Source organism: Trichosurus vulpecula, chromosome 8, assembly GCF_011100635.1.
Source record: "Trichosurus vulpecula isolate mTriVul1 chromosome 8, mTriVul1.pri, whole genome shotgun sequence".
Lineage (NCBI taxonomy): Eukaryota > Metazoa > Chordata > Mammalia > Diprotodontia > Phalangeridae > Trichosurus > Trichosurus vulpecula.
The window spans coordinates 236,340,413-236,362,452 of record NC_050580.1 but is presented as its reverse complement, the minus strand read 5'-3'; the positions used below and the strand labels follow the sequence as shown (position 1 = coordinate 236,362,452).

Sequence of the window (22,040 nt, the reverse complement as noted above, 5' to 3'; positions counted from 1 at the left end):
CACCAGCATCATTGTAACTAGTTATCATTGGAAATCCAGTCTTGTTTATATGAATCAACACTTCAGGTCAGACACTGAATTCTAAACTCTGGCTCTCTCAAGATCATAGGCAGAATTCACAATAAAGTTATTCTGTTTGAGTTGAAAAAGGTATAAAAGGAGCCCCAAAGAAGAACATTTTTCAGAATAAAGGCTGAAATTTAAATGACAGAGGGATATTAAGCAATGGCAAAAAGTACTTATGTTATAATCCTCTCCACTTTGTCCACACCATCTCTCTGCCATAAATAGTTTATCAACAAAATATCGAAAAGGGGGTAAAAAGACAGAATGGCATGAAAGGATGCTTTAACTTTTTATTTGAAGAATAGAGGAAACTGACTCTTAAGAGATAGGAAATGGTTCTACAACCACAAACCAGATTGGGTGGACGGGAAGCCTTTTAGGGTGTGCTTGATGGACACAAGTGAGCATCCAGTGAACATAAAGGGGGGATGGGAATGGAACTGAGTACTAAGGAGGAAATGGAACAGTACATTTTAACAAGGTAAGTTAACAGGGCCCACAAGAAAATATTGCTAGCACAAATAAGGCAACATGAGGCTAAACCATTCTAAACGAAGAAATTCTAAGATATTCATAATTGATGGAGACTCATTCACTTTGTCTTGCAGCCTATGTGAAAAAATTTGCTTGCCATCAGAGATCCAGAGTGTAAAGAAATCTGTTTGAACAGTGTTTCTAAAACTGTTCTGAGGAAACCTAGGGAATCTATGAAATAGTCCAAGGGATTCCAATAGAAAAAAAAGTTGTAGTGGAATATAAGCACACACAGAAAGATGCTGCTTTTCTGTACCTATCAGTTTTGTAAAATTTATGAGTTCAGTCAATGCAGAAAAAACACCAGAGATTGACCAGCATTAATCATATGGCCAAAAATGGTGTCTTATTAGTCTAGAGTTTACCTTTGAACATTTCTAGCAATGTATGACATGAAATCATTGGATTGTCTGTCTGGAAAGAGTCTGGGTCCTCCTGAAGTTTGACTCAAAGCTAAGGGATAGTTTTGCCCTTCTAAATAAAAGGCTTAAGAACCAGTTATTACTCTAAGAATTAAAAGTGTTCAACATTGCCCTCTGCTGGTGAAAATCATACTATTACTGACAATTGGACATCCTTCAGAAAGGCTACAAGATTGATCATTTTTGAGAAACAGAAGCAAAAGTTCTTTCTTTGCTGTCCATGAAGGTATACGTGAAGCTTCCTTGCAATGCGACTACAGCTGATAAGTCACTGGCTTGTAGCATTTGGATTGGCCCCTCCCACTTCCTGATTTGTATTGAATAATTCATTGTCATTATAAAGTTTCTGTCCTTCCATAAGTCATTCTTTAATTGAAGGTAGAAGTAATGGGTACTGTGATGTTGATGCCAGGGAAAGTCCTTTGTAGGCAAGTATTCAGTGCCATAGAAGACATCTGCTCATTGCACCTTTATGAGATCTTTGGCATGTCATAGATAAACCCAACCATTGGCATGAATATATTGATGATGATGATGAGACTTGGGAGGTTAAAAAAAAGTGAAAGAGAGGATGAGGTGCAGGGGGGAAGGGACAGAAGAAGGAGGCATTGGCAGAGGCAGCGGGTAGGCTGATGCTTGGGACCAGAGTGCAACTAAAAGAGAGGGTACCTTCACATCCACGCTCGATCTGGCCACTCCTATGAAGAGCATCGTTGATCAGATCTGGCAGGCGCCCATTCAAGTCCACAGAGGCTAGGCAGCCTTGGAAGCCATCTCGTGAGGCCACAAGCTTTGGGAGGTTGCTGTACATGCCTTGGGCAAGGCCAGCCATGTAGAGGTCCCCTGAAAAAAAAGTTGGTACGGGGGAGATGAGGGACATGAATCCAAGTGTCTAACCTTTGAACTTTGAACTAATATAGTTTAAAATAGTTGGAGAAAAAAGTGTTTCAAGAAAATATGTACTTATTGTACATGCTTATGCCTGTTAAAATCTCTAAATTCTGAGTCATATAATTTCTTTTGCTGAAAGTAACCAGTCCAACAATTTACATTGATAGGGGCTGAAGGATTTACAGAACACATATTCTCACACAGCTACAAATATGTAAGCAACTTTTGAGGTATGGCCAAATAGAGAAAAGAAAGAATTGAATTTTGGAGTGTTAATTCAACATAGTTGCATCACTCTCAATTTGGTAAATTTATCTCACTTCTATACAGCTGTCCTTCGAAAATGGGTAAAATAAAAAAAAACACACAAGCTAGGAAGGCCAACCTTTCTTAAAGAATTTACCTTTCAGATCCAGATTTTTGGCACCGTTGATAACCTGAGTGACCACCTTGGTATCCACCTTTAGACTGTGAGTATTACTGTTGTCCCGGGTGATGACAACGTTATGCCATTGGTTATCATTCAACGGTCGGTCACTATTGCCTTTGATGACATTGGGACCATTTCCAAGGTCAAACACATAGTGTATATAGCTGTGAAGGGCATAAAAATGACTTGATGAAATGCTGGTGGTCAGAGAAATTTTGTATATGTAAATATATACAGATAAATATGCACATGCATATCATAGTAAAAATGACCAAAATAATAATTCCATATAAAATAGATTATACATATAGATAGTCACATACATATCTACAAGTTATTTCTTAACTTTCTATTGTGGGATCACTAATACACTATATAAGGTACCAAGCAACATTCCCCATCCCCAGAAAAAGGTCTTTCATTAACTTGTTCTGCAAATCAAGGATCTTATGTGATTCCTATTGACACAGTACTCACTTTTAGTCTTTCATTTCTAAAATACTTGACAGTCACCAAGAGCACTATAGTTCAAGGTATTATGGTATATAGATGACGCAGTAAATAGAATGCTAGACTTGAAGTCGGGAAGATCTGAGTTCAATTCTTGCCCTAAAGACTGACTGGCTGAGAGTACCTAGGCAAGTCACTTTAATCTTTGTCTACTGCATTTTTCTTATCTGTCAAATGGGGATAAAAATATCACCCAGCCCTGTGGGTGTTTGTGAGGCTTAAATAGCGTAGGTGAAGTGCTTTGTAAACCTTAGAGTTATATAAATGCTAGCTTTTATTACTATTATCATTATTATTTTACAAGTCTAAGAATTAAAGCACAGATTTATTTCATGATCTGCCATGTCAAAGAATTCATCACTAAGCAGACAGCCTAATGATGATTGATTTCTCTTTATTAGTCAGGACTTTATTTTCGTTGCCAGGACTATATTTGAAGTCTTACTAGCATGAAAGAAATTGATAGAACTTGTGCTCTACTGGTGGAGTCCTCTAGACCATAGAGTCACCTCCCCATCATGCTGGATACCAAAGTTGGATTTTAGGAGGGCATTGACTTGGGATTTCAAATCCTTGCTTTTCACTGCTTCCATGTTCCCTTGTACGGACTCTAAATGATTCCTAATAACTATCAAGGCAGGCAGTCCCCAACTTACTGATACTTATATTCCCCAAAGTGTGTTGGTTGAAACTGAGAATGCATTTTATCCATAGAAAGAATACTATATATACATGACAGGTTCCCAAGCTAACTTTATATAACTATATAAGGTACCAAGCATATTCCCTATCCCTATGTATTCTACAATATATTTAGCATAGAAAAATATCATGGAACCCAACTATATTTCTGGGCCAAGGTGTTCTGGGTCTCAACATGAGATACCTCTACCCAACCTTGAGGTGGAATGGGTGATTCACTCTTCCCTACTCTATTAATGTGATGAGAAAGTAAAATGGAACCCTACTGTCCCAACTCCAAATCATTGTTAGCCTCAAATAAGATTATAGCACGACAGGATTAGGGGTGGAGAAGTTGGGGAAAAAAGACCCCAAGTTCTTGCAGCAGGAGCACTAGGGATAAGACCGTATCCAACTCTAAATACTCCTAGAACATTTCTCAGCACTGGGTTTATTCCATGGTGACCCATCCCCTTGTTTTTCTTCTCATGTCCCAAGGCTTGGCCTGACTATTTCCCTAGTCACTGCCAAGTGTTGACGTTTCTGTCTATGTCTGAGATAGTTATTCAGAAGTGATTGTTCATATGTTAAAAAACTAAGTTGACACAGATTAGATTTTACTTCTTCCCTCATTTATCTGTGCATTTGACATATTTGAAAAGAGGAATGCAAAAGTACACTTTTAAATGTGGTTTATAGGGAAGTACTGAGTTTTTGCCTGTATTAAGTCAATGGTAAACTTGGGAAATATACGTATGGATTTTCCCTGTCTTCCCAAGCCCAAATAATATCCTAATCACCCTAGAAAAGTAATCACAGATTTCATGAGGGCAAATAATGTTTTATTTTTTTCCTCTGCATCCTCAGTTTGTAGCAGTGTCTGGCACATAGTTGGTACTTACTAGATTAATTGACTAATAAAAAGAGACAGATGAAATTAATTAGAAAAGTAGATATTTTTAATACCCATTTTGGTTCAATGCTTTCTACTTAAAGTATGAAACATGGTCAACCACTTACCCTTTGACTAGTTCAACTGCAATAAAATCATTGCCATCCCCACTGTTGAAGAGGATGAAGCCATCAGCTGAGGTGGTCTTAAACTGGAAGAAAAGGTGCATGGAGGTGTAGGCCTGGAGTGTGGCCAGACTCAGGTAGCTGCTCTTGGTCTTGAAGGTAACAGGGTCAGCGATTATATTTCTCAAGCCAAAACGGGCCTTTAGCTCACAGTAGTCAATGTCACCATTCTTGCACAAGTCAATGTAGAGGAGTCCATTAAACATGAGGCTCTGCAGGTGGCCAATGAAACTTGAGGGGATAACTGAGATGTAGCGTTTCTCTGTCATGATGCCCGTTTCAATATTGTGGAACTCTAAACGCGTATGGTCACCCACCATTGTACCTGCATGAATAATTATAGGGTACGAAAAAAGAAGAAAGATGTAATCCTTTAGCATGGGGCCAAATTGAGATTTGCCAGGGTTAATTTGTTTCTATTTATAACATAAGGAGAAGTAGTCAATTTACCTGAAAAAGATAAAACACCAAATCCACTAACCAGCAATATAACCCACATAGGAAATGATCAGGGCAGCTGGGTGACACAGTTGATAGAGCATCAGACATGGATTCAGGAAGACTCATCTTCCTGAGTCCTAATCTGGCCTCAGACACTTCATAGTTGTATGACCCTGCAGAAGTTATTTAATCCTATTTGCCTCAGTTTCCTCATCTGGAAAATGAGTTGGAGAAGGAAATGGCAAACCATTCCATTATCTTTGCCGAGAATACCCCAAATGGAGTCATAAAGAGTCAGATACAACTGAAAAAAAACCAACAAAAACAACTCAACAGCAATGAAAAGGAGTGATCTCATTCCTAGTGATCTCACTTCCTAGTCCTCTCATTCTTGAAATATGTTGACAAACAAATGTTTCAAATACCTAACAGTAGAAAAAGAAATATAAGGTCAGGGCTAACTTGAAAATCAAGATGATTATTAATGTGTCCTGCCTCTGTAAAACAATGTTAAGTTTTTCTACTATAAATTATATAATAGCAGTCTTTGGTCATCTTCAACTTAGCAAAATTTCAAGGGTACTTTATACCTCTAGTATTCTATACTCTGTAGTCCTTTGAAAGAGGAATAAATTTTATCTGGAAACAGAAATCTGATGCAGGTACTGTGGGGTTCTTGCTCTATGGCAGAATGCATAGTAACACATAGGACTGTAACAACAAAGTCAAGGTAGAATATTTGAGAGTGAGACTTATCTCTCACACATTTTAAATAAGTAATTCTCTAATCTAATATACCATGTTTTAATAGCATGGAAATCAATGCTAGAAATTCACTAAAATAATTTTCCCAGAACTTGACATTTACTTAAACCTTTTTGTTTTCCTTTTGGCACCTGAACTCAGATTATTACTCATAAGCATTTTGTAAATTTTAAAGTGATACATATGTGTGATTTATCATCACTGAGCAAAAACAAAGAAAAAGAAACAAAAAGCCCAAAACCTAGTTCATATTTTACAAGTTTTTGAGGGGTTGTTTGGATGTATAATGGTAAATAATATTGGTAACTTAAAGGGTAACTACAGTAATAAAGCAATGAGGTTGGTGAACTTCCTTAAAGCTACGAAACAATTAAAAAACTGCATAAATCTTCTAATAGTGGATATCTAAGAATAAAGCAACCAAATATAATTTCTTGATATTCAGGCATTTCTTATTTGAGAATTGCAATGGAATAGTGAAAAAATTCTTGATTTCAGCCTAAAGCTTTGAGCTTGAATGTCTGACCTCTGACACTAACTTTGTGATTTTATTTGACCTCTCCTAGCCTAATCCACAAAATGGGAATAATGATATTCACATATCCTGCTTCATGGGTTTACCGGGTGAAGCAAACCTGTGTAAACATCAAAGAACTACAGGATTGCCCATGATGATGATGGTGGTGATGGTGGTGGTGGCGGTGGTGGTGATGGTGATGATGGCGGTGATGGTGGTGGTGATGGTAGTGGTGGTGATGGTGATGGTGGTGGTGGTGATGGTGATGGTGGTAGTGGTGGTGGTGATGGTGATGGTGATAGTGTGGTGGTGGTGTTGGTGATGGTGGTGGTGGTGATGGTGATGGTGGTGGTAGTGGTGATGGTGGTGGTGGTGGTGGTAGTGGTGGTGATGGTGGTGGTGGTGGTGGTGATGATGATATGACAGGCATCAGGAGGTAAAAGAGAAAGAGCTAGTCTTGGAGCCCAGAAGACCCATAGTGAAGTGAGGTCTCACTTTTGACACATACTCCTCATGTAAAGCTAGCCAAATCATTTAACTTCTCTAAGGCTGTAAGTTGCTGTGGAGTTGCATTGGAATATGGAGTTTGCTCACCTGGGAATTCAGTGTACCAATGAAATTACAGGTCTAGTTCCTCATCTATTATTATTATATTTTAGGTATAATCTAGAGTCTTTGCATACTGTTTCTAGACCCCTTGTAGGAACAAGATCACTTGGTGGTCAAAGAAGAGTGGATGAAGAGGAAAAAGATAAGGAATCAATCTGAAGAACATGAAAGAATTGTGAAAAAGAGGATATGAAGAGTGTGGAGACAAGATAGAGAGATTATTAGATTATTCAATTTGTTTAGATTATATGTTCAGTTTGACAAATCCATAACTATCCAAATGACTGGGACCCAAAGTGTAGCCATTAATGGGGTGATATCAACGCTGAAAGAGATCTCTAGAAAAAGGCCTCAGTCTGTGCTTGACCCTGGACTTCTTAAAAGTCCAATCAATGACTTGGAGGAAGACACAAAAGAAATAATAAATTTGCAAATGACATTAGAGTCAAAATCTGAAAGAATGTTGACAAATTAGCACATTGGGCTGAATCTGAAAATAAGTTTAACATGGATAAATGTAGAGTCTTGTGTTTGAGTTGAAAATCAACTTCCAATATTGAAGATGGGGTAGGTATGATAAGAGAACAGTATGTCTGATAAGATCACGTGGTGTGATGTTAGCTGACTATAAATTCAATATAAGTCCACAGTATCACATGAAAGTCAGAAACCCTAATGTAATCTTGGGCTTTGTTAAGAGGGCAATCTCCAGGACGAAGAAGGTAACCATACCTTCATACTCAGCCCTTGTGTATCACTATTTTGCTATATCTGGAATAGTGTGTCCATTGCTACGAGTGCCTCATTTTAGGAATAGCATTGATGAAGTGGAGAGTGTTCAGAGGAGGCTGACCAAACTGGAGAAAGACCTCAAGACCATGTCATATGAGGACTAGTTGATGGAACTGGGGATGTATAATCTAAACAAGAGGAGACATGACAGTTGTCTTAAAGCATGCAAAGGTTCTTAATTTGGAGGAGGGCTTAGATTTGGATATCTTGCTTGGCAGTATAGGAGAAAACTGGTGGAAAAAAATTGGGGATTTGGAATTGTAACTCTTCACATGTGAGCATGTTGCGATCTTTAATAGTTAAATGACCTTACCTAAAAGATGCTTATTTAATACATTGATGTCATCCTGAAAAGGGATTGTCTCTGGTGGAGGGACCCAGAGTTCTGTCCTAAGCCAATTCAGCATTGTCATTAGTGACTTAGATAAAGGCATAGATGACATCCTCTCAAATTTTCAGATGATATTAAGCAATAAGTACAGTAAGATGACAGCATTTGGACTTTAAAAATTCCGGGAATCTAAATCCAGGAAAAGTGAGTTGAAATTAGAATGAAATTTAGTAAATCTAAATGTAATTGTACAGGTGTGCATTTGGGTGCAAAAATAAACTATACAAGTATAGCATGCTGGGGCAGGGGCAGGGACAAAGGAGATGGGGCTGGAAAGTAATTAACATTCCAGGATCCTCAGGGTTCTAGTGAACTACAAGCTCACCATGAGTTAACAACAATACGATACGGCAGCCAAAAGAGCTAATGTAATCTCACTTTGTGTTACTAGAGTATGTGGTTCAAAATCGGGGAGCTTATAGTAAGGGTACATTTAAATGACTTTGTTTAGTCCTGAGTACCATATTTATTGAGGGTTAGAACATGTACAGAGAAGAGACAAAGAGCAGGGAGGTAGAAATCATGCTGCTGAATAAACTAGGGCTATTTAGCTTGGACAATATAAGACTTATAAAGGGCATCGTATTTTTCAAGCATGTAAAGGGTCTTTATATTAAACAGGAAATAAACTTTACTTACCCAAAGAGTTAAGTAATGATAATAATGGTTAGCATTTATGTAGTAGTTAAGGCTTACAGAATATTCTATAAATATTACCTCATTTGATTTTCACAAGAACTCTGGGAGGTAGGTGCTATTATTTCCTCCATTTTACAGATGAGAAAACTGTGGCAGAGGCTAAGTGACTTGTTCAAAGTCACATTCCCAGTAAGTGTCTAAGACCAGGCTCTAACTTGGGCTTCCCTGACACCAGGTCTAGTTCTCTATCAACTGAGCCACCTAGCTGCATCATAACATGAGGTAAAAACTTTATAACAAATACAGCTCTATCCAAGTAGTGTGGACTGTCTTCAGAGTTTATGAGCCCCTTGTCAGTCAAAGTCTTTAGGCAGAGGTTGAATGATAGCTTGTTGGGGACATTGTAGAAAGGATTAATGATTTATGTAGTGTTGGACAAGATGAACTCTGAGGTCCCCTCCAACTCAAAGCTTGGATGATGCTTTGATCTACGGGACGTTGGAAGTCTTAAAGGCTGGGGGTTGGGGAAATGTAGTTCTATAAAGAAAAACCTTTCATAAGATTTGCAGGTTTGAAATTAAAGGAAACATAGATCTCACACACAAAGTTATGGTTAATAATATATGTCAGCTTACTAATATTTTCCATGCTTTATCCCACTGCCCTTTGGATTACAGTATTTGTGATTTTAAATCATCTGAGATCATAGTGTTCTATGATTTACAGCTATATAACATCACTGGGAAAATTCTGGGGTTAAAGAGACAGAGAAAAAATAAACCAGAAAACACTGAGGTAGGGAGAGGAGCTATAGTCCATGTGGACTGAAGTATTTAAATAAACAATAAATGAATTAATTAATTTTAAAAATATTTTGTGTCTGCTATGTGCTAGGCAGTGGGCTATATGGAGGGGATACAATCTAAACACAAAAGAGATCTAGTCCCCAGCTTCAAGGGATTGCTGTTTAATAGCAAAACTCAGTGGAAGGAAGAAAGTCCCAATGATGGTGATGATGCTGAGTAGTTAAAATTGAAGATTCTGTTCAAGAAACCAATGATATCCTCAGTCTGGTTACCAGTCTGAGGGTTATAGGCAGATGAAAGGTGCTTGTTAGTATCATCATTATGATATGCAATTAGATATTATTATTGTAACTAATAATCATTCTATTTAGAAGGGGATAACATTTTTCTAAAATGAGAGAGAATGATTTGCTCAAACATTATTTTGTTCAGGAGCCCACGTATGTAGAAAACAACTTGAGAATACCCTTGTTGTTGCAGTAGGACTGGTGGGGGCTCTGACAAACAAACACACACACACATACACACACACACACACTTACGTGTGTGTGTGCGTGCATGATGTGTGCTACTTTCATTAGCATGTCAACATATTGTTAAAATGATGGTATCGCAGCCTTCATATTAAAGTCCATCAAGCATGTCACAAAGAGCTGAAGGCAACTGTGTGGTTTCAAGAGTTATGCTTAATCTGGGTGCTATCCCATACATGACTTTGTACTAGCCTACCTCTGTGTGGAGCCATGTCCAACTAAGGCAGGGGTTCTTAATCTTTTTTGTGTGTCATGGTATGTCAGAGGCAGCTGTTGGCATAGCAGACAGTACACTACATCTGAATGCCCTAGAGTGAGGAAGACTTGAGTTTAAATCTTACCTCAGACACTCACTAGTTATGTGACCCCAGACAAATAATAAACTTTATCTGCCTATTTGCTCAACTGTAAAATGGGAATGATAATACCATCTAACTTATAGGATCAAATGACATAATATTTGTAAAAAATGCTTAATAGAGTGCCTGGAACATTGAAGGAGAATACTTATTCTCCCTTCTCTCCATCTTCATGGTTCCCTTTGGCAATCTGATGAAGGCTGTGGACTCCTCAGAATAATGTTTTTTAAATATTGCATGCACAAAATTAAAAAAAATATAGTATAACAAAAGAAATCAATTATATTGAAATAAAGATGTAATTTTTTAAACCATCCAAATTTACAGAATCCCTAAAATCTATCCACAGACTCTTTGAGTGTCTGTGGACCTTGGATTAAGAATCTCTGATCCAAAGTGTACTGAATGTATGGCCTTAAAAAATGGGATGCTGGGATTTGCCAGGGTGTTAGGAAAAGAGGCAAGATTTAGACCCAGGAAAACATAAGTAGAAGACCTTTAATCTGAGATAGAGAATCTTTTGAATTGTAGTCTGGTAGTATAGAATTTGGGCTTGCAGTTAGGGGTTTTGTTCTATGTGATCATGGGAAAATCACTTCAACTTCCTAAACGATGGTTTTTTCATCTGCAAATGTGACAAATTCTTGTACTGTCCATCTTGTAGCATTATTACAAGTTTTTTTTGTAGACAATAAGCACTATAATTGGGCAACTTATGATTGAAGAAAGAACGTAAGGCAATTTGAAGTAGTGGAGAGAGCACTGGGTTTGGGGCCAGGAAAATCTGAGTTCACCTCACACCTGTGACATATTATCTGAGTGACCTCAAGTAAGTCATTTCACCTATTGGTGACACAAACTTTTCAAGAGTATAAGCTGTATTGGTAGAGGGGATTTCCTCACTAGGAATACCCTGCACTAATGAAATCAGATGCCCACACTTCCCCAATCTCAGAGATAGACAGAAAAAAATAGAGAGATGGAAATAGTATGTATATGCATATTAAGAAAGCCTATTCCAGATACACACATATCTACTTCTCCATATCTATCTATCTATCTATCTATCTACCTACCTATCTACCTACCTATCTTATCTAATTATCTATAAACTCCTTTTTTCATAACATCCTGGCAACTCATGATATCTTATTTTTTAAGGTCTAATATCAAGGTATTTACTCTCTAAAAAATGTCAGTATATCTCAAATGCAGACTTAATGACAAAGAGTTTGTTTTCATAGACCCCTGAATATTGTTCAGCTGGATTGAGATGTTTAGAGAACTAGGAAGAGGGGAAAGGCAAATCTGGAACCAGAGCAAGAAAGGTTTATCCATACTAGATTTGATAAATTACAATACATGATGAATAAGTGTTATGGTTCTCAGCCTCTAGTGATGGGAGTAGATATAAAATTGGCGTATTATTTTCTTGAACATCTCCTTAGTCTCCAGTGATCAGAAAAAGGTAATACTTGAATAATTCCATTAAATTAAAGCTTAAAGAGGTGAATTGTTGGTAGTATCCTACAGAAACCAAGAAAGCAATGAAGGTCTTTGTTGCTGGTTGCAATTCTGCCCACTACGTCCATGAACCTAAGTGGTTATCTTTAAATTCTCACAGGTAGATGGAGTACTCTAGGAATTCAATCTCATGCTGGATTGGAATAGATACTTTTCCAGTTTGGGTCTAGTTTGGCAAACAGGTGGTATTGCCATTTAAACTAGGTGACTGTATTGAGGAACAGTTAAAGTATTCATGAAGCAAGCAAATGGGAGGCATCAGTCAAAGATGTCAAAAGGACGGTAAACCCTATCTCAAATTTGTCTTGGAAATTCTCAAAGGCTCAGTATTTCTAGCCTGTAAATTCAAAGACAAAAACAAGAATCTCTGCCCTCAGGAAGTTTATATTCTATTTGAGGAAAACAATATGTAACTATATAAGTAAATATTTAATTAAAATGTATCACCAACATTAGCACAAAGTAATTTGGTAGGAGGCAGCCCTAGCAACTGGGGGAAGAGGGAAAGTCTTTATGAAGGAGGTTAGATGGTCAAGATAATGGTGTTACCATAAGATCATTGGGGGAGGGTAGCGTGGATTCTGTCAATCAATACATCTAGAAGGTCCCTACATTTTCAAGGGAGTTCAGAATTGCTTCTTTTGCCTTCCAGGCCCCATTAACACAATGGTGTCAATAGGCAGTGGCATTAGTAGGAAATGAAAAACTAACTCCCATTAATTCCAGGTTACAGTTAGATCATACCTCTTCCATCATCAGATCCTAAAGCACCACCATGCAAAGTATGCATTGGGAGACGGATGTGACTAGAAGGGACTGGAGCTGATGTCAGGAAAGGACAACGAAGATTTAATTGCACATCAACCTTTGCCGGAAGAGTACAGAGATTTGCTTTCAGAATCACCTATTTCTTTAAATTACTCAAATATTCTCACTCTAGGAGCTGTGGAACAGAGTATGGCTATACTACCATTATGATACAACAGCAGAGGTGGGGATCCATTCCATAAGTATGATGACAATTTAGTCAGTCACTGAGGCAGCTGTTTTCCAATGCTTCTCTGGTGCCAGTAATTGAAAATAATCCTACACAAGATAGAATCAGGGGCCTAACTGATGATGCTGGTGATTTGGCACTGGCCAGTCTTGCTCAGTTTCAGAAAAGCATTAAGGTAGAATATGTATGCTGTGTTATGGGGGCATAGAACCAGGAGCTCATACATTAAAAGTAATATTTGGTTATTCTTACTAATAAATTGATGCAATGTCCTCAGGTTTCCTTCCATATGATTCAGTAGATGGGTCATTTATTTTCTAATCTAGATGAGCAGAAACCCCTTACTTCAGATCCATTTATCCCATCAGCCCATGGGGACTGGGAACAAGTCAGGGGTAGAATCCAGACTTCTTGGGTCTCAGCAGGAATGGGCCTGTGGTGACATGTTACCTCCATAGCTGCCAACACAGCACAGGCATGAGCAATGTCAATCTGAAATCTTTCCCTGTCCTCACTACTAAGGGTAGTAATAAGCAAGGGAGGCAATGCTTGACCAATATCAAGTGACGAAAATTGTTTTTTTTTTCTTTTTTGGCTTCTATAAGCTCTACCAATCCTAATGCACCGTACTAACAATAGTCTATTCTACTGTCCTTTGCAAAATTCCTGGGAACTAACTGGAAATCCCTTGAAATCAGGACCTTCCATTGCTAGAAGAAATTAGTAAATAAGGCAATAAACCATTTCTTAATAACCTGGGAAGAGTGTGTGTTAGAGATGGAATGGGACGGGGGATGTGAAAAGCAGAGGGAGGCAAATTTAAATTTCCTAAATTTATTACTCATGTTAATAAATTAATTTTAAAAATCCTCATCTTTGTTAAAAAAGAAACAGACCATCTCTCATAAGCAAAATTGTATATTATTTTTAATTTCCTAGACCTCCTTAATGTTCACACTTGGATTCTTCCCTCAATAACAAAGTAGGGGGTAAGATCTGAATAGGCTAAAGATGAAAGAGCTTCATTAACTTCAAACACCAAATTACTCCATGACTTCAGCATTGTATGGTTTAGCAGTGATTTTTAATTATTAGGGATAACCAAATGCCTAATTTATAATTACCTTTATTTCCATGTTTCTATAAAGAATAGTGAGGGAGGGACTGTGCGTTACTGTGGATGCTGGAAGTCTGCAACTGCTTATTTAAAAGTATGTTTTTCAGCATGTAGATCTTCCTACACAAAGACAATGCCACATTTTTGGAGAAAAGCATTAGGATGAGACTGCCACCTAGTGGCTAACTTTTTAAAAATAGCTTCACTGAACAATGGAATGAGCAGATATAGACTGTTAAAACCATTTTCTTCCCTGTGGTTTTTCAAAAATGACTTCACAATTACCTAAATGACAGATTCATGACTGAATATGTACTGTGAATTTTCAGTTACTTTACCTTGTCCCCTAATTCTTTCTAAAGATTATGTCTTCATCAACAAATTCAAGGAAAAAAAGATTTTTTAACTCTTATAGTATTATTTCTATGTAACTAGAGACATATGCATGAGATAAACTTACTCTTTTAGATGGTGATTCTGAGAATAAGTATGGGGGCTCAGTGAAGAGGGGCAGATGAGCCCAAGATTTGGTTTTATTTTGGGGTGGAGGAAGGAGAAAGCAAGTACAATAAAAGCGAAATGGTAAATTGAGGTTGACAGTTGGGTAGAAATAGGTAGTCCAGTGGGAATTTTGAATGGAAGAAGACTGGGTCATCTAGACACACCTAGTGCCCTCTCTGCTTGTCACTGGGTTTATTCAAACCTGTTGGGAGGTGGGTGTGGCTAGGAGGGACTAGAGCTTATATTAGGAAAGGCCAAGGAAGGTTTAATTCCACATCTATCCTTGCCCAAAGAGTACAGAGATTTGCTTTCAGAATTATCTATTTCTTTAAATTACTCAGAATTCCTGATTTTTTAATATAAAATTATGACTGGTCATAGCTGCTGACATATGCATATTTGTAATTATAGACAGTAGATCCACAATGGAAGGAACCAATGAAGAGGCTTTTGGCACATGAACTGTTTACAGGCTTAACCCCAAAACACTAAATAGGGTTCTGCCACTCACACAGAGACTCTGAGCTATAATCATGTGAGAATTTTATGGGTTTGATTTTTATTAACTCTTATAAGTACCTAAAAAAGCAAAAGACACTAACCGTACGACTTAGGACCACACTTATCGTAGGCCATGCAAGAGTTATGGATAAAAAGACTTAAGTTTTATCAGTAGGCTTGATAAAAGCAAAATGCTTTCCTCAGAGACAAGTAGCCTCAGGCTGGGTTAATTCCCTCACTATTTCTTTGCTTCAGAAACTAATTTGTCCCTGGTGAAGAACATGCCTTGTAAAGAAGAGGAATACCTTTGGGGCTGACTAAGAGATGATTTGGAGAAAACCCTAGATTCCAGAAGTAGGGCTCATGAGGAACATTCCTTCCTTTCTTTTTTAAATCTATAAACCCTGCCAGATAGTTCCACTTGATGTTACATCTATTTGGATCTGAAGTGGTCTATTTTTTGCCCCAAACTACAACCGAATTTACCCAAGAACTCCCCTCCCCAATAGAATGAAAGCTGTTTGAGGGCAGAGACTGTTCCATTACTGTCTTTGTAATCCAGGGACTTGTTCATAGAACACCAAAACTGGACCTATGATTTCACTGGCATTGGAATTTTTTTAAAAATCATATCAATTAAATTTAATTTAATTTTAAAATTAAATTAAAATTTAAAAAATATCCTACCAATGCAGTCACCTTCTCTGCAACTTAAGGAGTTACCTGGAACATGGAGAGGTGAGGTGATTTGCTTAGAGTTTCATGGCAGTATGTATCAATGGTATGTATTGCTCGCTCTGAGCAATCTACTACTCTCATGCCAATTCTCCTGTTTGTTAAGTTTATTGAATGCCATGCAAAATAAGAAAAGTCCATTTTATGTACAACCTCTCCTTATCTCCTAGAACTTCACATACATCTAGGCACATTCTCTGAAACTGACTCCTCTCTCTGGAGTTCCAGACTCTAAAAGTACAGAAGTACATATCTGCATGCACAAATAAAGATTTTCTCAATCTTATCGCTGTAAAGGACCTCAGAAAACAATATGTTAATCAAGAAGAAGCATTTAAATAACTATTATGTGCTGATCCCTCTGCTAGGGACGGGGGATACAAAAACAAAAATGAAAGCCCCTGTCCTCTGAGACAATGCATGCTTATATAGGTACGTGCAAAATACAAGATAATTTTGAGGGAAAGTCACGAGCAGTTGGCAGATCACGAAAGGGTTCATGTAAAACTGATGGTACTAGAACTTATCCTTGAAGGAAACAAAAGATGTGAAGAGACTGAAGTGAGGAGGTAATGCTATGGGATACAGCCAGACCTAAGGTCCTGGAGATAGAGTGCATGTATGAGAAACAGTAAAAAGGCCATTTCAATTAGGCTATAGTGTATGTGAAAGGTAGTGATCTATAATAAGGCTGAAAAGATTGGCTGAAGAAAGACTGTGAAGGGCTTTAAATGCCAAGCAAAAGAGTTAGTAGTTGATCCTAGAAGTGATAGGGAGTCAGCAAAGTTTATTCAGTACAGAAATAAGGAAAATCATTTTGACAGCTTTTGTGGATAGACTAAGAGAGGAGAGACCATATATATAGGTAAATTAATTAGGAGGCTATTCCTAAGCCTAACCACATATGTATGTATGGTATGTATGTACATATGTATGTGTATATACACAAATATATGTATTGTGCGTATATACATATATAATATGTAATATAGTTTCTATATGTGTATATATGTATGTATGTGTGTATATCTATATCTGCATCTATATCTATATCCATATCTATATCTATCTACTATATCTACATCTATATAAAATAGTCCAGGAGAAAGGTGAGGAGGGCATGAACTAGGGTGGTATATCTATGTGAGTGGAAAGAAGGAGACATTACAAAACATGTTGTAGAGGTATTTGGTAACTGATGAGTGAGAGTGAGGAGTTCAGGATGACACCAAAGTTGCAAAGCTGGGTGAATGGAAAGATGGCAGCACCTTTAAGAGAAATAAGCAAGTTTGGAACTGGAGTTATTTGGAAGAGGAAAAAGACATAGTTCTGTTTTGGACCTGTTGAATTTTAAATCCCCAGGAGATATCCAGTTTGACTAGTCTATTAGCAATGTAAGACTAGAGACTAAGGATGGAAATCACTGGTTCTGTCTGTTCTTCTTTTACTTATGAGGAAACAGAGGCTCAGAGGGCTCAGATAGTCTCACATTGAGTTAGTGGCAGAACTAGAACTATAGCCCAGGTTCCTGAATCTTAGTTTACTATTTTTTCCCCACTCCATTACATTTCATTTCTGTTCCATGTTTTCCTGATAAAGGTCTCTTTATCCTTGATTTGTTTTTTTTTCCCTTATAATCTAAGAACTGCACTCTCCAAAGCATATGCCTGTAGTTCCAAGATAGTGTATGATCTAGAACATAATTCAATATCACTGCTAGAGATCATTAGTGAGAGATGGGAATTATTATAAATATCAATTGGAAGAATGCAGGATGTCATTCAAAAGTGCTTTCCTATCTAACCCAAGAATGCCCATTCTCCGAAGCTCAGTTCGAACAACTCCTTTTAACTTTGGGCAAGTAATTTAACCTCCCAGGGCCATAGTTTCTTTATTTACAAAATGAGAGGAGCTGAATTAGATAGCTTCTTGAGGCCCTATCAGCTCTAAATGTGTGATTCATGGTGATGCAGACATCACTGATTTCTTGGACTGTGCTGGGAGTGCAGTAAGGACACACTCACTGGGAATCCTGGAAGTCGTCATCTTCACAGTCCTAGAAGAGACTGGGTCTAGGGTGACCTTTGAGGTGGGTAGTAGACTTCTGGAAGCAAGGAACTGATCTCTACCATGGTAATGAAGACTACAACTCCCAGGATTCCCACTGAGTATTCAGACCCTTACCCTACCCACAGGGTAGTTGGAGACCCAGTTAAATAAAAATCAGTCTGAGTCTGTCCAAACGCCATGTCACACTATGATTCTTTTCTATAAGCCTTTTTCAAGCACTGTAGCACATATCTATCACTCCCTCTGTATTCTACTGACATTCATAATCTATAACACACTTTTACCCTTATAAACAGTGTGATATTTTTCACTATTTGTTTTGTTGTGTTAATTGTATTGCCCTCACAATACTGGGCATTCTTTGAGAGGAGAAAATATACATTATATTTCTTTCACCTCCCTCATAGCACCTAATAGTGCTGGGTGTAAAGCAGGTTCTTATTAGATGCTTCATGACCGATTGGAGTTTTGAAATAAGTTCATACTATGTTCAAGAAAGTTGGCTAGTAATTGTGGCTAGAGTCAAAAGAAAAGAGTCCTTTCCCTCAAGGAGCTCACATGCCACTGGGCCAATCAAAGTTAATTAAGCCAGGAAAAAGATCGCTGAAAGACAAAAAAAATTAAGGGCAGAAAGAGTGAAAGAAATGCACAAAAATTGGACTCACCCTCAGCCACGTCATCATCCACGGTAAGCTTAAGGCTTTTTCCTCTCCTCACCACCCGTACAGTGTGCCATTCATTGTCGTTGAGTTTCTGTCCAGCGTAAAGGGTCTCAGGTCCTTTGCCTAAGGATAGTGGTAATTGCCAAAGTTAGTACCAATTTCATAGACAAGTGGTCTTCAAAATAGAATAATCAAAGCCACACTGATGTATAAGACCCATTCCAAAAATATGAAAATTGATCCTGATTATGCCCATCCAGTTTTACCTCTCAGGAAACCCGAGGTAGTAAAGAGCCAAGGTCTGTCTTTGCTTATGGGAGCCATTATTCTTAATCCAATGACAGAGCATCCCAGTGGCAGGACAAGGAAATGGTGTTAAATGCAAACAATTAAGGAGTGAGACCTCCCTGGGAATAAGATTCAACTTTAACTAGGGTTTTCAAATTATAAAGGAGGATATCCAATCTCCTCAGGGAGCAAGAAATTTATCCAAAGTCGCTACGAATCATTCCCATCCTTAAAGTATTACACACCAGCTTGGCTTTGCCTGGAGGGGCAAGGGGGAATTCATCTTTCATACAAAAAGAAAACTTCAGCATCACATTGTTTATTCTGATTTTTTCATTAACAGAGAGTTCCCACAGAAGTCCCCAAATAGGGCTTGTTGGTACTCCACGAACTGCCCTTGTCTACAATGCTCCTGAAGGGATTGTGAGTGGCCTCAAATGTTTCCCATTCTTCTCTGTCTTCCAGAAAGTTTGCAAAATCTACAAATTTAAAACCACTTCTACTTCAACAATATGAACTGAAGTTAAAAAACACTGGGTGCTTCCCCTGTTCAAATAGACTGTGCTGGACACACAGAGACGAAAATGGTATATCCCCTGTTCTTGAAGTGTTTACATTTTACTTGGGATATAAAACATAACTCAGATTAATAAATATAAAGTAATTTTAGGGAGGGGAGAACACCAACAAATGTAGGGAATTAGGAAAGGACTCCCAAAAGAGGTGACACCTGAGACCATCCCTCTAAAATAAGTCATTTAACATCAAGGAAATGAAGATCATATCAATAAACTCTATCTCCAGACAACTGTATGCCTTTCAAGTTCCAGAATTACTTACTCAAGGGAATGCAGTCTTTAGTAATCAAAGTTGGTTAAAGATTTTTATTGCTAACATTTGGGGTTATTCAGATTTGAGAGGAGCAATTGTTGTGTTTCTCCTTCTTTCCCAAAGAGGACCATGACATCAGGGAGATGATGACATGACTTGCAGTTGACTTTGATTTGAGTGTGGGAAGGCTATGCAAGGTCGCCAGCCTACTTTCTCCTCCAGAGCCATCTGGGTCTAGTGACCAGATATTCATCAGGATGACTGGAGATGGCTCAGGATGCAATGGGAGACCCTGGCCCTTTTAGGCTACGGTCTTTTCAGGTTCTCATTTTGACTGAGGTAATACATAGAATATAATAAAAGTATAAAAAAGATGTAAATAAATACTAGTTGAGCAAAGGAAGCCAAGGCATTTTTATTTGTGGGATCAGTGAAGCTTTCTTGGTGAAGATAGAATTTTTGCTGGGTCTTGTGGCATTGGTAAGATTTCAAAATACTGAACTGGAAGGAGGGTATTCCAGATATAAAGGTTTGAGGAAATTAAAAAATTGGTAAGTTGAGAGAAAGAGCAGTCTAGTTTTGCTAGATTGTATAATATTTACAAGATAAAATTGTAAAGGGGAAGAGGTGTCATGGATCTGAGATTAGACTCTATTAGAAGAGGGGGAAGGACTCTGATACTATATCGAAGAAGCACACCTTTGAAGAATAAAAGGACTCAGGGCAGCTAGGTGGTGCAGTGAGTAGAGCACAGGCCCTGGAGTCAGGAGGACCTGAGTTCAAATGTGACCTCAGACACTTGACACACTTACTTGCTGTGTGACCTTAGCAACCCCAATTGCCCTACCTTCCCCATTCCAAAAAAAAAGAATAGAAGGACTCACTATGAACCAAAGAAGTATTAATGAATCTGTGTTCTGATTCATTGGACAGTAAAAGGGGATCTTGAGGAAAGAGGGCTGTTAAACACGTTTCTTCCCTAAGAAGCTCCAGAGGATTCTGAGAAAAGGAACTGGGAACCAGTCTATGAAGAAGTTGTGCAAATTCATTGAGAGTAGCGATGGAATCGTTACAGGTAAGAAGAGTCTAAAGAATAAAAACCTGCTCCTTCAGGGATTATTCGGAATAAGTAAACCAATTGACACTTTAGAACCAAAGAACCAGTGCAAAGGATAAGATAAGCAACCGAAGATCCAGAACAATGTTGGTTTTTTGTGGAGAGTACATAGAAGTGTTGTACCTCAAAGAAAGATACTGAATCAATACTGTTTTTGAATGGTGAACATAACTACTGACCTGTGGATTTCACTGTCCCTAGATAATCACTTAGAAAAGATTCTAGAAAATTCTGGAGCATAATGAGACCCCTTTAGCTTTCAAGCATCTGAAACTTCTCAGATGAACACTCGTCAAATGTCAATTCACAACTACAGTGCTGAGTGTAATTCTCCATGTTTTCAAACATCACTGATATGGGTCAAGGAACCATAGACCCTCAGAATTGTAAGGGATGTCAGAGGTCATCCTTGTCATCAGTTTAAAACCTGAATAAGAGTTCTGCCTCCTTCAGCACACCCAACAAGTGGTTATCCAGCATCCACTTGAATTTTTGTCTATCTCTGTGAAAATCTTATGTAGACTTAGATGTTACTCAGCCACCTTCTCCTTAAGGTTGGAATGTTGAATAAAAGAATAAAATGCCTCTATCGTCAGCATTAAAAATAAAGATAATTGTACTCATGTTTCCATCTACACAATTTTATTTCTGCATAGCCCCTATTGGTGAATGGAACAGAAGTTGAGGTTGGAGAAAATTTTTCACTTGAAAACTAGGCAAATTTTTAAAATGGAAAAAATTAGCAAATTACAGCTCAAATTGGGAAGCTAGGTGGCTCAGTAGGTAGAGTGCCAGGCCTTGAGTTAGGTAGGCTCATCTTTGCGAGTTCAAATATGGCCTCAGACATTTACTAGCTGTGTGACCCTGGGCAAGTCACTTAACCCTGTTTGTCTTAGTTTCCTCATCCAGGAAAGTAAGCTGGAGAAGGAAATGGCAAATTACTCCAGTATTTTTGCCAAAAAAAAAAAAAACAAAGAAAACAAAACCCAAATGGGGTCAGGAAGAGTTGGACATGACTGAAAAATGAGTGAACAATACAGCTCACACTGAGGGTCTTTAAAACAGCTTCCCTCCTCTCCTTAAAACAGGAATTTTCTGAATGAAAATAATCCCTCCAAAACCCCTACAAAACAGTTCTCTATGCTAAGTGAGATGGCAAGCTCTAAATCAGATCCCCTGGGAATTAGGTGAAGTTATTTAGGGATGGAAATCGGACCTGTGATTTCACTGATGA

The 22,040-nt window shown here is 38.0% G+C and overlaps 1 protein-coding gene across 1 annotated transcript in view; it reads right to left on the bottom strand.

Moving 5' to 3' along the window:
• The window catches only part of LOC118829885 (neurexin-3-like), a 44,994-nt gene extending 26,100 nt beyond the window's left edge, over positions 1-18,894 (bottom strand). Inside the window, exons 1-5 of the mRNA XM_036736723.1 lie at positions 18,837-18,894; positions 18,574-18,693; positions 4,555-4,936; positions 2,317-2,507; positions 1,692-1,865 (exon numbers count right to left, since the gene is read on the bottom strand). Coding sequence (XP_036592618.1) covers positions 1,692-1,865; positions 2,317-2,507; positions 4,555-4,936; positions 18,574-18,693; positions 18,837-18,894 — 925 coding nt within the window. The remainder of the gene's footprint in view (positions 1-1,691; positions 1,866-2,316; positions 2,508-4,554; positions 4,937-18,573; positions 18,694-18,836) is intronic.
• Positions 18,895-22,040: the final 3,146 nt, after the last annotated feature.